The sequence below is a fragment of the Melospiza georgiana genome, chromosome 3 (genome assembly GCF_028018845.1).
Source record: "Melospiza georgiana isolate bMelGeo1 chromosome 3, bMelGeo1.pri, whole genome shotgun sequence".
In the NCBI taxonomy this organism is placed as follows: Eukaryota; Metazoa; Chordata; class Aves; order Passeriformes; family Passerellidae; genus Melospiza; species Melospiza georgiana.
Window position 1 is genome coordinate 8937613 of NC_080432.1, and position 18018 is coordinate 8955630.

General features: G+C 35.0%; 1 protein-coding gene across 1 annotated transcript in view; it reads left to right on the top strand.

Moving 5' to 3' along the window:
* Positions 1-18018, top strand: part of ASCC3 (activating signal cointegrator 1 complex subunit 3) — a 250697-nt gene that overhangs the window by 83378 nt on the left and 149301 nt on the right. Inside the window, exon 11 of the mRNA XM_058019769.1 lies at positions 10375-10539. Within this exon, the coding sequence (XP_057875752.1) occupies positions 10375-10539 (165 nt within the window). The remainder of the gene's footprint in view (positions 1-10374; positions 10540-18018) is intronic.

The following is an 18018-nucleotide window of genomic DNA, read 5'->3' on the forward strand; positions in this document are numbered from 1 at the left end:
TCAACCTAAATCCTAATCAAATTTTATTGCCACTCTCTTTACCTGAATGTGTGTCTTCCCCAGTCACCACTATTTGCTTTAGGAAATCTCTTGCAGTTGTAGTTATCTCTGTTCAGACACGTTTATTTAGCCTAAGCATCAGTTTATTTAAACTTTTTGTAAAGGTCATGCTTCATTTATGTTTAGTCATTCTCATTTTTCACTTCTGGACTCTCAGTTGGTTTGCACTTCTTGAAATAAGTTGCCCAGAACATAATGTATTGCCCCAAGATCATACTGCTGCTGAGCAGAGTGGAAGCTTTATTTAGCACATCCAGATAGCAGCATTTCTGCTCCAAGGTTTCAATTTTTGCATCAGCAGAGCATTTTTGGTTTATGGGCAGACTGATCTGCTCTTTCTCTTTATGCTGTCCAGCTACTGCCTTGCCAATTGTTTTGCATCCTGCGTTTGTTGGATAATTATTCCTAAGGATCAGATTCATCTGCTTTGGCTTTAGTCATGTAAGAGTTAGGCAACTGGTCTAAACTGGTTGCACAGACTCGTAGGGAGAACACAGTAGAGAAAAGACTTTTAAGGCTGGTTCATACTTGGATGGATGAAATGAACCAGCTAGAGGGAGCCTAGACATTAATTTGAGGGTGATTTAGTAAGTGAGCAGGTAAAATAGGCAAGATAAATCCTATCCTCTGTGTAGAATCTTGAAATTATTTTACTGACTCATGCATTAATGTATCTGTTCTTTAACTTATTAAGCCATTTTAAAATTCATACTCCATCATGCAATGTGCTTGTAACACTGTCCAGCATAATATCAATGTCAAATTTAGTGAATATAATCTGTAGTCTGTTACTAGGATTACTCATGAAAATATGCAGTGATTTTGAAGTGCATAGACTCCTGTGGAACTCTGTGTGATTTGATCCTTTCATTAGAACAGCAAACTGTTGATATTTCCTCTTGGTGCTTGAAGAATGCTGCTGAAATCCAAAGGGGATTCTAGTTCTTAGTTAATGTAACCAAAGAATATAAATCTGACAATCTTGCTGTCTGTTACAATAACCTTCAACATTGGTTATCATTAATATTAGAAGACATAATTTTCTCTGGAGTGTAAATTCGAAAGGAAAATTTCGTGAAATCACATTTGCACGCAAGCAAATGAATTGGTGTTTGAGTTGTCATTTTGTAAACTAGTGTCACAAAATTGACTTCTAATGCAGTTCTGTTTAATATCAGCATCTCAACTGAACCAAGGCCTTTTTTTCTTCGTCTTACACTTAGTATGCCTCCATATCAGTGATTGCAGTGATTGGCTTGCACTGATTCTTGAAAAAACCTGATTGGTGACAAAAACATGGCCTTGTTCCCTGTTGTATACAAATCTGTGATAGAAAATAAAACTGTTGAGTAAAGGTGTGTGAAAAAGGATATTTGCAACAAAATGTCTATGTTGCCTTTTGGTCCTTTTTCACATAAAGTTGGGTTAATCCACATCTTGGGGTAAGGCTTGACAGGAGCGGAACAGGGGGGAAAAGTCTGGGTAGTCTTAAAATATAAATAAATAAATAAATAAAAGATTATTATTATTATGTCAACAAAAGTTGTTCTGAACCTTTTAATATTTACAGTTAATGAGATATTAAGGACCCCTGTGATGAGTCTTAAAAGCATACCAGTATAAATAAATTGAAAAAACTGGGAGCTGAACTAGTCTTTTATCTTTGTCTCCTGAAGCTGTGCAACCAGAGCCTAAAGTTTCCTTGCAGAACAGAGGAGTAATAGCTTTGAAACCCTTTTCCTTGCAGCTATGAAAAAAAAAAGAAAAAGAAAAAACTTTAAAAACCCACAATTATCAGACAAAACCACCAAGCAAGCAACAATAGTGGGTTTCTCAGAAACTTCAATTTCCAAGAAATCTCCTTGTTCTTACTTTTTCCTTGTAAATTCTTAAACAAACTAACAATTTTATCCCAAGTATTGCTATAATGATATATAAAAACATACGCCAATGTATTCTACAGTCATGTTTTGTTGTTATTCTGTTGTATCTCTGTCAGATATGAAAAAGGGGCTAGGGGAGAAGGAAAGGCAAAATAACACTGTGCAGATTTGAAAACAAGCAGGCTGGATGCAGTGTCTCAAGAGACAGGCACTTGCTCAGAGTTGTCAGATTCGATTAAGGGAGCTTTTGGTATCAATCAGACCTGACAGTAGCATATCAGAGGTTAGTAAAACTATAATTGCTGAACTGATTAACAGCAAACAGGAAAAGAGGGTAATGCTTTGGATCAAACTACTTAAAAATATTTAGATCATTATTTAAACTTGAAGTCTGAGTAGCTAATTATATATCTTACAATATAAGAGATGAATTTCACAAAATCATGCAAACTGTTCTTCCTCGCTATGGTTTTTAAAATAAGGTTTTTACTGACTTTAAATAGACTGTTTTATCTGGGGAAAATAGAATACAGAGAGCAGGTGCTCATATCCTATTACTCGGTACAACTATTGTGATTCTAATATACAGTGTTTTCTGTAGTTTAATCTCAGACTCATGTAACTACTCCGCATGTAAACGACTCCATATTCTTTTACTAAGACTATAAAAAACTTAAGGTAAGGGCTTTCACATCAACAACAAAAGGAAATTACTATTCCTACTGTTTTATCTAGTTTATTTTTATTGTGTCAGAGTCTGTTGTATTGAGGTCTAAAAGTAGTACTGGAACTTCTAAATGAACTTTGTAATTTCTGGGACATCCAGGATTGTGCTGAAAGCATAAAATTTTAAATCTTCACATACAAACTTAAATCTGTTAGTCATAATTGTGAAACTGAGCATGCAACAAATAAACTAATATTGAAAAAAATCAATTCAACAGAATGTGTCACAAGTATCTTGCTCTGCTAAGTCAATGTGCTTGTACATTGACAATCACATGCCTTTTCATTAGGTGGAATAGCTGGGTTCTGTAAAGGAACGAAAGCATTATGCCTTCCTAGGACTCATTTTTAAATAAAACATGCTGAACAGAGTTATGTTGCTTCAGTTAAAAAGTCATTGGATATTCTAAGATCTGAGTGACAGCAGTTACAATCCCTTGTTGATTTCTGTTGTTGATTGACAATTGCTGTTACCTTTGGTGACTTACTAATTGCTTCTAATATGCATCAATATAATGCACCTCTTTTGTAAGTCTTCCTAGCGTGATGAACTCAAGTCTTTTATGTTAATACTTCTTGTAAGTGTAGCCCTATTATTAAATGTTTCTAAGATGCATATACATATATAAATCTTTATTTGTGTATATATGGTCTTGTATTGACATTACTTTAGACCACAAATACATATTCAGATTTGTTAGAACATCCTCTTCAACTAAATGGGCATACTGTCATCTGCATATCTTTGTATGGTAAGGAATCTGCTTTACTAGAAACATGATTCTGTTTTAACTGTGTTAAACACATCATCAGATGGTTGTTTCTGATCTATGAAGAGCAAAATATTTGCATTCATTATTTATTACTTCCTACCTCAGATTCTTGTTTTGAATTGCTGCCCTCTGCTTTACTTTCTGTATGTTTATTCAACTCCCTGCCTGAGCTCCAGCTCACATGAGGTTTTTTAAATGCTTGAATAAATCACAGAGTAAGCATGCAATAAAAGAGGAATAAAACCAGCATTATGAAAATGACTTGCAGGTTGCTGCTCTTGTAACATGTTTTGATGGAGTTTTACCTCAAAGAGTGCCAAACTGGTAATGAGTCCCTCATGGGGTGTGATATCAGCTATCTAATATTAAAAATTGTGAGAAACTCCAAAGTATCACTTATTAGAAGGGAAACATTTTCAAATTTATGAAGCCCCAGAATAGCAGCTCTGCCTACAGAATTGCAGAACATGCTGCATTCCAATGAGTGTCTGCTCTGGGTGTAGTTGTGTGCAGTTTTACATGTCTTGATTTTTGCAGAAGTTAAGATCTGGCAGTGAGTTCCCTGCCAGAACAAACCACCAAGATAAATAGTTACAGCATGAATTGAGTAAACTGTGTAGGTTGCCCCTGCCCCCTTGCCAAAAAGCTGTCAGAAGATGAGGAGTGCTGGCTGTGACTGAGCAAAGCTTCCCCTAGGATGAGGTAAGGGGAAGTTGTAGATGTGTGTAGAGGAGCAGGAGCGTAGGGAAGACCAGTAGCAAGGTGAAAACAATAAAGACAAGGAAGTTCTACTAATAGAAATCGACAGAAGTAGATATTTGAGAAAGTGTCTTTGAATAGTAACAATAAAGCAGCAGTGGCTAGAGCAGAATTCTTTATTGCTATCCATTCATGGTGAATCACTGTGCTGGAGACAAATTTAATGCAGGTGAGCATAGAAAGGGGCTGGCTCCCTGCCTTCCCAAGCTGTTAGATCCATAGGGCTTGTATTTCATACCTATGCTATGTTTTTTCTTTACCTGTATATACTAATGAATTGGGCCTTACAATTGTTTCTTTTCCAGCATCATTGAGACACTTCAGAAAACAGTTCTGTTTGAAATTCCCCTACTTTGAATTATGCTTGATTTCATCATATTTAATTTTAGCAAGAGAATTCCTTCTAATCTGCAAGTGATAAAATTCTTCCCAGTAGAATCTAATCACTGTTGCATGTTGTTAAAAGGCAAATTTCTGAAATACCTGGCAAGCATTTTCCAGTGCATAATAAATATTTCAGTTAATTCCAGGTTATATTTCAGCTGTTTCTGTCTCTGCCTCCCCTTAGTTTTGGCTGTCATGTCTTCAATGAGACTTTTTTGTGCTACTAACAAAGTAACTCCAGCATCATTGGTCACTGAGCAGGAGGAGCACAGGAGGAGGCCTTTAGAGAACAGATGCTCACGTAGCCGCAGGCATCAGAGTGGTTTTTTGTGTAATAAGATTCAGTTTTCTTTTTTCTTTCCTAAGGATACTGGTATATTGAGAGTTACTTAATAGAAACTGGGAAAGGTACAAAGAAATGGTAATGCAAAATGAATAAGAGGCAGCTGTTAAGAGGATAAAGCAAATAAAGGATGAAATTACAGTAGAAACTTGTATTTCTTGCAAATTTAATCCATGTTTTGAGAAGCAATATTGTGAACTTTACAGAGAAATATAAAATAAATTAAATGTTTGCTGTTTATTTATCAGAATTTGGATGGTTTCAAAGAGGAAATAGTGCTTTTATTTAGGTATCTTAAATTTGAAAATATCTTTATTGTGCTGCAGGTGAGATGGTGTATGGTTATGATACGTTTCTGGATCTTGATCCAGCTTTGGGAAGATAATTTCATTTTGGAAACTTCCCATAACATACAACCTTTATTATTATGATCATTTGGTATCCACTGTATTTTCCTGATGCAAAGGCCTCTGGATTTGTTCATAAGTTTATTCTACAGTTTCTTTCGAGAAAGAATGATAGATTCTAATGCTCAGTGTGTATAATAATATGAATTCAAATTTATATGTCAAATGTTTGAAAGTGTGTGTGAGAGAGAGTGTATGTGTGTGTGTGTGTGTGTGTAGGTACCCTTTTATTCTATGTTTTCACTGTTTTGATATAGTAAAGGAACCCATATTTCCATTTGGTGCACAGTGAAGGCACTGTACTGCTGCTGCTCTGTTTTCAGGATGGTAGCATGCAGGCTTATTCTTGTAATGGTGCTGATACTCAGAATACCCAGTCTCATTACAAGGTACTTTTGTACTTTTTATGTTACAGAAATCTGTGTAATCTCATAATTAACTGAGCATCCTCAAGCACAGGGCATGGGGCTTTTTCCCATCATCCAAGCTGATGCTTAAGCTGAGATCTGAGTCAACCAGTACTTTATACCTGGTTTGAGGAATATTTGGCACATAGGAAGAGTGATCCAAGCCTTTTCTGATTATTTTATGGCAACTAGAATAATCAAGAAATTGGGGAGGAGGTAAGGTGTGCATCTGAGTTTTGAGTTATTGTTGTGTATATGAAAAGGGTGACAGGTCAGATGAGTGACAGACAAAGGCTGAAATGGCTAAAAACTGTTCTTAAAAATGGTCTTGAAGAACTTAAAAGCAGCAAATTTTGTAGTATGGCATGCTATAACTTTTTTATGTAGTTTGTTCTGAAATCTTTACATATGTGGTTTGGACCTGTGGGAGTGTAAATTTGAGGGAATTAACAATAGTTTTTCTAGACTCAGAGTGTGTCCTAATTATTCAAGCAGAAAACAGATACTAGTCATGGACAAAATGTATTTGGGAGAACTTAAAAGTAGCAAAGAAATTCAAATAATTGAGAGTAAGTTATTGAAAACATAAACCTTCCAGGGTGTGCCAATTGCTAGAAATGAATGTTGGCCCCATAGAAGTTAATGGAAGATCATTTGATTTTAGTAAGACAATAGGCCTTTTCAGATTAGGAAAACCCTCAAACAATGACAAATCCCAGCATTTTCAACATGTTGATCTTCTGAAACTGTGGTGAAAATGTAACTTCCTTTCACCATGAAATCTGGCTTCACAGGGGACTGAAGAGAAGCTGACAAAAATAATTAGCAAATCATGCAATTGTAGAAAAATGCATTTTCACTGTCTCTTGAAATTTTGTAAATTGGTGTTGAAGTTATCAGTTAGTGTTGTCCCTCTTGACATAATTTTTCAAAGTGAAATAATTAAAATTTTTTATTTGAGTTCTTACCTGAAAATTATGTAAAACCATTTAGGGTTATGTTAAATAACCCCAAAGCTAAATGACCTAATTTTGAGTTTAAATACTTGGATTATTTCTTTTAAACAGGTAACTCCTTTGGTGTAACAGTGAAATTGATTGGCAATGCTCACTTAAGACTGAAGACTTTGTAAAAAGCCCATATTTCCCTAACAGAAAAAGTCAGTGTAGAAGAACAAACAATAATCATAAATACACTGGGAAAAGAGAAGTCTGTGCATAGAGAACCTTAACATGACAGTAAAAATATTGACAGTTAACCCATTTCTATTCAGCCATATCCTAATACAAAAACCAGATTGAAATATCTTGCATGAGTTGCAGTTCATTAAACAAATGTGACACTTTATTTTCTAGCTGTTTCAATACCGAAAGAGGTGAAGTGGTGAAATAGCAATGTAAATGAACACACTTCTCAGTGTGCTGAGAACTCAAGTCCATGTAAAAGAAAAAAAAATTATAAAGATTTTTTAATATTTGTTTTCTGTGTCCTTCTCTTGCCCCCCAAAAAAAAAGCAGAATCCATTTCTGGAATCTGAGTTTTGGTTCTAAAGGATAAAATATATTGTCTCTGAAAATTAATTATGAAAAGAAATGCCACTACTGCATTTAAAACTAATAATGAGACGACTCATAATGCTGTCTTATTATTTTAATTGAAAAACATCTTTGTTAGTCTTTGTGGATAGCAATTTCTTTTAGCTGATATTTTTAAATAACATTTTATATATTTGAATTAAATTTATAATTTGCAACTACAAAGCTTATCTGTTTGGGTGGGTTTTTTTGATAATTTTTTTCCCCAACTGTTATTTCTGTCTGAAAAATAAATGTAGTATTCTCTAGCAAAACATTCTCTGGAGATCTCTTTTCTTACTTGATATACTGTCTCATTTGGTATAGCTTTTAATTCAGGTCATTGCTTTGCATACATTGCTATTTTAAAATAAGATCAAAGTAAAACACCATTATAACGGATATTTAGTCATCACTCAGAAACAGAAGAATTAATGATACAATATTAAATATGTGTCCTGATAACATGACTGACATTAAAAAAAAAGCTGTGATCTGAATGTTGTCAATTTAGATTTAGCAAATTAGCTAAGTAGCTTGCATTTGTAGTATTTCACACCTTAAAGCCTTAATATGCATTGCTAAATATATTTCCTCACTGTTTGCTAATTAATGTTCTGTGGAAGTACAGCTGCTAATATTTTGTGGTTGATATGGCTCATTTTAAAGTGCTAACAGCTGCATCTGTAGTAGTTTTACATTTCAGTTCATAAATTATGGACATACATTTTTACACGTACTATTTTGTACAAGCATTTGAAAAATCTCTATTTGCTAACAAAATGCACCCAGTAATATTTAAACAAGCCATGAAAATACCCCCCCCAGATACCCCCACTCCCTGAGATAATAGTGACTCAGTGAGTCTTTCATGTGTAAAGTTTTAAATGTTGCAGGAAATTAACATCTTTTTTCTGTAATATCACAAAGTGTCTTCAGGAGTAGCTCTTGATAATTAGTAAAGACTGATATATTCTGATGGTAAAATAATTGGACTGGAACAATATTGTGTGACAGTGCAGAGAAAAATATTTTTCTGAGGGGAATAAATAAACACTATCAGAATATATCTTGTGGAGAAGACCAAGAGAATAAAAAGTATTTATAAATGTGTTTTGTAAGAAAGATTTTTTTTCATATTTTGAAAGAAACATCAGCACAAGCAATCCGGGAGGGTCCCGGAGTGCTCTGATGAGAACTTCTCCCTGTGTAGATAGGACTTGGAGGAGAGGTGCTTTGCTGCACCTCATAAAGAAGGAGGAACTTGTTTGAGATGTCAGAATTGAAGACAGACTTGACCATAGCAGCAATGAGATGTTGGAGTTCAGCATCCTGAGGGTGAGGAGGAACAGGTCAGAAAGGAAGCTCACCACCCTTCAGGAGAGCAGAGTTTGGCCACTTCAGAGATCTGCTTGGAAAAGTCCCATGTGATAAAGTCCTGGAGGGAGGAGAGAGTTCAAGAAACCAAGAAAGCTGGTTAATATTCTTGCAAGTTTAAGACCCATCCCAGTGAATAGGAACTTGGGCAAAAATGAATAATAGGAGCTTTGCCTGCAGGAATGAACAAGTTGCTCCAGGTTGGTTATACACAAAAATGAAGCCAGCAAAGAGAGAGATAGAGCAAGGACATGCAGTCTGGGAAAAATACAGGGACATTGCCTGGCCATCCAGGATTTAAGTTAGGAAAGCTGAAGTCCAGACAGAGTCTGCTCAGGAATATCAAAGAAAACAAGGTAAGCAACAAAAGGAAAACTAAGGACAGTCTGCAGCTGTTGCTGAAGGAGACAGGGGGCCTGTGAATGGCACAGGACACAGAAGAGGCTGAGATAATGAATGCCTGCTTTGCGCAGTCTTTACTAGCAAGGCCAGCCTTCAGGAATCCTGAGTTCCAGCAACTGGGGGAAAGTAAAGTGTACCCTTGGTGGAAGAAGATCAGGTCTTAAGAGAACAGGGGACACATATGTCCATAGTCTGATTGATTGATTTGCATCCACAAGTGCTGAGGAAACTCCTGTCATTGCAGTGTCACTCTTGATAATCTTTGATCAGCCATTGTACCCGGGAGAAGGGACCAAAGACTGGAGAAAGGCAAATGTCACTCCTGTCTTCAACAAGGGCAAGAAGTAGCACCCATGGAATGCCTGGCTGGTCAGCCTCATGTGGGAAAGTGATGGAACAGCTAATCATAAAACAGTTTGCAGGTACATGAAAGACAAGAAAATCCTGTAATGAATAGTGTGCTTGGCTTCAGCAAGGGGAAGACATGCTTGGCTAGCTTGATAAATTTTTATCAAAAAGTGACTGATCAGATAGATGTGGGAAAAACTGTGTATATTGTCTACCTAGATTTCGGCAAAGCTGTTGATGGTGTTTTCTGTAAGATCCTCGTAAAGAAGCTTGTTGATGTGCTGGTTGACTGAGCAGGCAGGAGAGGCTGATACACCAGGGGACTGTGCTCTCATGTGGAGGGACACTGACAGGCTGGAGAAATGGCCTGACATATCTACATGAAACAATCAAGTTTGGAAATTACCATATCCAGGACTGGTGGAACTTGTTCAATCTGTTTTATCAGTGCAAGGATTAAGCTATCAAAAGGTAAAATTTGAAAGTATGCCTTAGGGAGGAAGCATTTCATAGGCAACTGGGAGCTATCAGGTCAAGCTTAGGTATGAGGGGAGGGTCTTAGTTGTTTACTGTGCTGTGAAGAGGGTTGGAAATATTTTATCACAGATTATTTTAGTGAAACACAACCATTGAATGATTATATAAGTAGTTCCTTCTGGATAGCTGTTTCAATGTTTTCATGTGGAAAATGTATACAAATGGGGCACAACTTGAAGTTATTATTTGATATTTCCATATAGTTTTCCATACTGAATTCTGCTAATCGCTATCCAACACATGTAGATGCAGCCAACTGTCTCATATATAAAATGGGTAAAACTTAAGATAACTTCAAGTTTTACATTGCATTTACTCTGCTGTATGTTAAATTACTATATTTTTATAAATTTGCATATGCTTAATATTTCTTTTTTTTTCCCTGCTCTACTAGATGCTTGTGACTACTCCAGAGAAATGGGATGTAGTGACAAGGAAAAGTGTTGGTGATGTAGCCCTCTCTCAGCTGGTAAAACTCTTGATTCTTGATGAAGTTCATCTACTGCATGAAGACAGAGGACCCGTACTTGAAAGTATAGTAGCACGTACTTTACGACAGGTAAGAGTGAAAAAATCCTTAAAATAATTTTGTTTTGGTCAAGAATAGATAGATGTCACTGTAAAAGGTAACATGCTTAGACAATTAAAGAGAAAGGCTTAGGCAGTTTGCAATTTATTTTACAGCTGTTCTGTTTTAAAGCTGTGTATGAAGAATGTGGATTATTTTTGTCTTCTACTTTTCTTTCTGTGTTATAACAACTGTCAGATTCCTAAGATGCATAATTTATTATAGTTCAGTTCCTTATAATTTATTTGCCTAATTTATTCTACTGTACAAGTAACAAGAAAATTAAACATTTTTAAGCAAATAATAATCAGGCTAATGTTTTAACACAATCAGAATTGAAATGATTTTCTTGCCAGGAATGCTTATTTTCAATTAGCAGTTTTCCTAGTAGAATTTCTTTTTTGTTTTAATTAAGAATAGTGTGTTAAATCTAGATAAAACTTTCAGCACTGCTAGAAAAATACTACATAATTTTTAGTCTAGCATAAATGGTCCTGGTTTTTTTCTCTATGATTTAGTGATATTTTCTAAATACCAAGATTAGAAATGGAAAAAAGGAGAAAAGGGATTTTTTTCTTGAATCTTGTACAAAAGAAGAATTCAGAGTTAGGCAATAAATAAGGTTGGTGTCAATAGTGGGATGTGCTTCTACAAGTAAAGTAAAGTATGGAATTTGAGGATAAATAAAAAGGAAGGATTTTGGAAAAATAAATAATGGGAAGAGGGAGGATTGAATGCATTTTTTTTTTTCATGAACAGCAAAACTCTACCCATATATGTAACCTGTAGCAAATTAAATTGAAACTAGTGTTTTTATGGCTCTATTTGTAGCATATTAAATGTTTAAAGCATTTTAGCTTTCAAGATGCTTTTTTCCCTTGGTAAGGCTACAGTAACCTTGTTAAGGCTTTTTGAATCATCTGATTCCAGCTCTGCTAAGAACAGAATGAAATTATTGTCTGCTCTAATCTTGTACTGCAAGTGTAAAGTTCCTGTGTAAAGAACAATATAAGTAACAATTCTTTAGAAGAATCTAAGTTTAGAGTGCCTCAAAGATGCTAAACTTGAGGTGTTTGGTGTTGTATTTTCTTTCTTAAATGGTTTTGATAACTTTGTTTTTCCTTAGATGTCTTTATAGTAAACCTCTCAGGTTTTAGCTGTGATGATGATAATCATTTTCTTCACATCAGATTGCAAGATTTATTCATTTCTTACTGTGAAATTTTGTGAGACTAGTAAGATAGGCTTCAGCTGTCCAAAATAGATGTTGAGAGCCATTTTATCCGTCCTACATTACTCAGCTTGGCATTCCATTTCTGCTTTGTTTGGACACAAATCTCCCTTAGATCCTTCCCTTTTGTGTCTGTCAAGCCTGTGTAGGTAACTTAGGGGACATAAAATCTGAGGCAATTATGGTTTGGGTGCTGAATCCTATCTATATGCATTTAATGTAATACAGCAGTATCTTGCTTCTGCACTCATTTAAAAAATTAGCTCTTTTAAAAAAGGATGTTTTAATCTCCTAGGATTTCAAGGTTTGTTTTACCTACCGAGTTGGAATTTAATTCATCTGGAGCTGAAGCTACCCAGTTGTAACCCTTCCTTAAGGGAAACAGTTGGGAAATTAAGCAATATACAAGTTTTGAAACTGACCATCTCACTACCTTATTTATTCTAATTTGATAAGAAAGACAGTAATGGAGACCCATATGTGTCTTTACAAGTAGGTACCTTAGGAGAGGGAAAATTTACAGTATAAAGGTACACTAAAAAAAACCACAGTTAAAAAGAAAGCAAAATTACTTGTAGAATTTTTTGGAATTGTGCTGTAGAAAACAATCGCTGACAAAAATATTTCAAATGGCAAGCTTCCCAGAGAGCCCAGGGACAAAGAAACAGGAGATGTTTTGTACAATTGTTTTGGTTTTTTAATATGAAAACAAATAATAAGAGGATTACTTTTTAAAATTACACTGAAATGTTATACTTCAGCATCTGAGCTTGCAGACATAGTTCTATGAAGTTTGCAGTATACATCCACAGCTATGAAGTTACTGGAACTTTTATGCAGTAAATAAAGAAAGATAACATAATGTATCTGATTTCAGAAGAATTTTCCTGGAGTTTAGTGAAAATACTGTTATATATGCTCAAAGTGTAAAAAAAAAAATCACACCTAATGTTTTAATATTACTTTGTGAGGAAAATAAATATATTGTTGTGTTTCCTTGGTTTTGTTCCTTGCCCATAATTCCATTTTATTGATAGTATTTTGATAGAAATTCATAAATGCCCCTGGAGCCTGAAAAAAAGCCAGGATATTTAGCCCATCGCTGGAGAATGTCCTTCTGTCTTCAATGATTTCAATCTCCTCTCCAACCTTCCTGAAAGTTGTTATAGAACTTACTTTTCATTGATATCTATAGAAATATCATACTTGTTCAGTATTCATGCACACAGGAAGTACGAGTAATTGTTCACTTCTTGAAAAACAAAAAATATCCCAAGGACAATATTAATCTGAAATGTCCTTATGTCAATTACAGCACTGTTGTAATTGCTGAAATCAATTACCTGATATTTATACTGGTTTCAGACATCCAAAATATTGACTATTTTCTCTTCATGTGTAGTAGAGGGACAAGTAATTCAAAAGAAAATCCATTGCAGAGCAGTTGTCACTAGATCAGAACTGGAGGCTGTAGTAGCTGAGATCTGTTCTGGTAAATATCGTTGACATTTTCCCACTTTCTGTACTGTCACTTTTGGCTCCTGCAGGAGACAGGGCATTCAAACAGTATAATTTTGATCTGACCTAAAACAGTCATTTCTTTTATCTCTTCCATGATAAACCATGATAAATTTCTTGAATACTACTTCAGCCTTTTCCATAAATCACTAATAACAACTCTAATAATGCATGTACCTGTAGTTCCATCTGAATCATACTTGCCTAGCTTGTATATGAGACAGTGTCATGACTGCTGTGCAGGTCAGGATGTGCAGTGTAGTGCCTTTTACCTTTGCAGGGTTTGTTATCCTGTCTTAGAGACAAGGCATCTCTCTTGTTTCGTTGGAGGTATGAGGAATATTTTGATAAGATGGTGTACAACAGAAAAAAAAGACAGTGGATTGGGGTTTTGTCTTTTTAAGAATTAGTATTCATCTAGATACTTGGGCCTACAACTGTGCCAGAAAAGAATATTTTGAGATCTGAGTTGATATGAGGTAAAAATACAGCTGTCCAAATGCATTCTTAAAGCAGGAATATCCTGATGCATTCACAGGTCTGTCCTAATTTGTACCTCAAAATACTGGAATGATTGATGTAGTTTCCCCCAGATGAACACTGAGTCACACCACTTACTGTAAGACTTTAACACGCTCATTTTAACTTATGGCATTTTTTAGAATTAGGTTTTATTTAAACCTGGAAGGAGCATATATATTGGAATTGCTGACAGTTTTACTCATAGCAGAATGAAGGGCATATTTGTGCATGTTTGCACTTTTCAAATTTTAGAGAATGTTTTTGCAAGTGATTTAAATTGACTTTGCTAAACATTTTGGTGGGAAAATTGCTCTGAGCTCTGTTATATACTGTAGGTATAACATCAAACAACTTATTTGAATCCAATTTATAGCTTTGATGTTTAAAGTTTTAATCCAGAGCATAATGCAGATGTAAAACTGAAATGCTTAAACTTTTTAATCAAACTTTCCACACTACTGTAATATACTAAGGTTATTAGCTTAAAAGAGAAAAATTTACAGTTTTTACAGGCCACTGAAGTATTTTGTTATAATTATTCAGAGATTTTGATTACTTCCTTGCTGCTTATGGGTATTTTTCACAAAAACAGCATACTGAATATTATGCTTGAGTTATACAGAAGTTTAATACCTGTTCTCAATATGTGAATGATAAATTAAATAAAAGAAAATCCATATTAAGAACTTTCCCAGATTTTGGGATACCAAAGCTGCCATCTTAGACAGAGAAATATTGTTTCTCAGAACTGGCTCATTTTCCAATTAAAGTTTCAGTTGCTTTATGTCTTTCTATCAGATCAACAAATTTAGTATAGATGGGCTAACACAGCAGTACAAGGAATCGAGGAGATTCCTGGAATACATTGATGGGAAAGGCCTCCTGCAGGCAATAGAGGACTCCACAAGCAGAGCTGCTGTGCTGCACCTTTTACTCATCAGGAAAGGAGGAGCTTGTTGGGGAAGTGAAGATCAAAGGCAGCTTTGCAGCAGTCACAAGATGTTTGAGCTCTTCTTCCTCTGGAAATCCTCATATTTCCTTTTTGAGCTTTCTTTCCTCATGCTCCCCTATTTAAGGAGCTTTTCCCTTCAGTTATAATATAATTTTCTTTTGTTTTTCTTTGCATTTTCAATATCTGTAGTGCCTTGTAATTTCCTCTACCTATTTTTTTTTCTGTCCCTTTCGTTCACTATTTACCTCTTACTAGAGATCATTGGCAAACAAGTTCAGATGTTTCTCACCCAAAGCCAAATGTCTAATTGTTATCAAATTAGGAATTTTTATGTGCTTGGAATCCCATTCTTGGCTTTTATAATTTGATCAATTTAAAAAAAAGTCAAGATTGATAGCTAATGACAAAAAACCAGCGGCTTAGATCTGTCTATCTTTTATGAAATGGTGGCCCACTGTAGTTCCTATAAGGGTCTTTTTGGGACTAGAATGACCATGGCATTTCATTGGGTTCTTCAGTTCTCTCTTAAGTGACTTCTGTTAGTCTTTTGTTACTTTGATATTCCACATATAAACTAACCAAGTTACCTAGCATCTTTTATTAAAGGATAAACCAAACAAGGTTACTGAAGCCTCCTGCAATAATTTATCCATTTCAAACTATAGTGTTGTGGGGCTTTTTTTCACTGGACTTTCCTATATTCACAATTGTATTTGTAAAACATGGCAGCAGAACTGGATATAGATAAAACTTTTGTGTTCGTTTGGTTCTGGCAGATACAGAGGTAGAGGGATTCCCTTCAATTATGCATTTCTATCCCTTTTATACCTTTAAGAACTGCACGTATTTAATTTGTTCACACATCTTTAGAGCTTGCATTCAGGTACTTGTTTGTTAAATCCTCAGACAAACCTCTTAATAGCTGCTGCAGGATTAGCTCATTGATACAAGAATGTTTCCTGAGAATAGTGTTTCATTTTGCAGCTATGGCCTGTTATAGAATGAGCTAAGTGAAAAGAAATTTAGTTTGAATGGGGCTATCAGCCTAGATTTATCTGTATGGCTGAGACACACATCAGTTATATTAATTCTGCCAATCACCTTCCTTTCTTGTCGCTAACATTTTCTTGTTTTGTACTGCATATCATCAATAAAATTATTGAATAGTTAGGCTTAAAAAGCAATTAGAGGAATCCCTTTTTAATGGCTATTTTTCAATTATAAGTTCTTTTAAAATCTGTCAGTTCATCAGCTTGTGATAAATTTAATACATGTTTTCTTGCTACTCTGTGATGCTATTTTTAGGCAGTATGTCGTGCAGCTGTATGTCTAAGGAGTCTTACATGAGTCTATCTTATCTTTTGTTGTGTAAAAAATTATTTTTTTAAAACTACTTATTTGAAACAAAACCTAATCTCCATTGTTTGGAAAATAGTTATGTATCAGACATTTTGATTAATCTTCAGAAGCTTTTCTCTTACTGTGCATGGAAGGGATGTCAGGAAGTCATTCTGCATCTCATTTTTTATTACTGATAGGTTACTGTTTTCCAATTTAGTGACACACCTGTGGAGTTTAAAATGTAATAGTGATTGTCATACATTTTGTGGTCTTTCATATTATGGTAAAGCAGTGAAACTAATTTGTAGAAAGGTTCAGAGATATTTTTTGTTTCTTAGTTTAGGAAACAAAACAGTAAGCAGAGCATGAAAAGGCATTCTGTCAGTCAGGAAAAACTGACACTGTGCCAGGTATAGAAATCTCTTAATAGATATATGCAAAATGTCATTTCTTAAAACAAAGTAATGCATTCCTAATATTTTGCTGAGGGAGAATAATATGGCTTCTAATGGTGCTTTCTGTGTGGTTACATTTTTTCAGTACCTCTAGATTTTAAAGTGTATTCTAAATGGAGGACTGAGATCACAGTATTTTCAGGGTTCATTGGATGCAGAATAAAACTAATAAAATTACTTAACTAGATGGTTGCCTAGTAACAAATGCATTCTGTGCAGAGTGAGTTGTAGATAACGTCCTATATAGAATCTTCAAAACTGTATTAGTAATTGCATTTTTACTATGTACTTAGGTTTTGCAATTTCACTGTTTTTTTCCATTTCTGTTCTTAAAACTAGACAACTGCACCTATGTGGACTTATTGACAATTTAACTCTTTCATTACTAGCAAACAACAAACAAATAAATACTGATGAAGCATTCTAACAAACTTCCTGCTTAGTAATTTTGAAGCATTAAATTTTTTTTTAATGTCTGAGCCCCACTCAATTCTTTTTCCATTTCTTTTTCTCCTTTTTTCAGATGAAGAGCGCAGATCCTGTGAGCCATTCTGTGTGTAGGATAGTATCCAACTAATAACTAATGTGAACCCCCATATGTAGTACTTCATTATTACTACCACTGAACAGGGGACCTAATTTAAGGTTCATCTTCTTGCACATCTGCACTACAAGCTAAGACATGCTTGTGTCTGATTTTCTGAGTATCTTGTCTTTAGTGTATATCTGAAGGGCATAAAGACTGACTGCAGAGGGTGTGTTGAACTGATCCTGGGTCATCTGAGTATCAGATTAATTTCTAACCAGCAGACAGTTCTTCAAAGATTAAAACGTGTAAACTTGTCTGCTGCGCTTAATTCTGTGCTCAAGTTGAACAATCAGAGGTACGATTTCCAGCTTGATTGTAATTCATTCTGTGAATGTGATATTTTAATATATGGAAATGGGAAGGCTGCCAAGATGACAAAGTGCAGGAAGAACTTTAGAAGTCAGATAAAAGAGTATCTCTATGCACACACTGTATGCTCTCAAGTGGTGGCTGTAATGTAACAATATGCAAATCTAAAAACCTATTTGAAGGAAATGATCCTGCTGTGATCAATTTACAATCCAGAGAGGCACTTCCCATGGCTGATCCTTTATCATTTACAGCAAAAATGCAGATGATGCTTGCATGGAAATCGATACTGGGATAGCTGTCTCCTGATTATTTTTTCTGCATACATGGAATTTCATGGTGTGGTAATTGTGTTCTTTGAATGCTGTCAATTCTCCACATGCCATCAAGAATGTTTCTGAATTAGATATACTAGTTAGACATGTCAATTAAATATAGCAATGTCAGTTTTATTTCTCACTTCCAGTGTGACATCAAGCCAGTAAAACATAGTGAGGCTTTTAAAGAACCTGGTGTGCAAATACTGTGTCAGTTCAGGTTTACATGGAAAGCC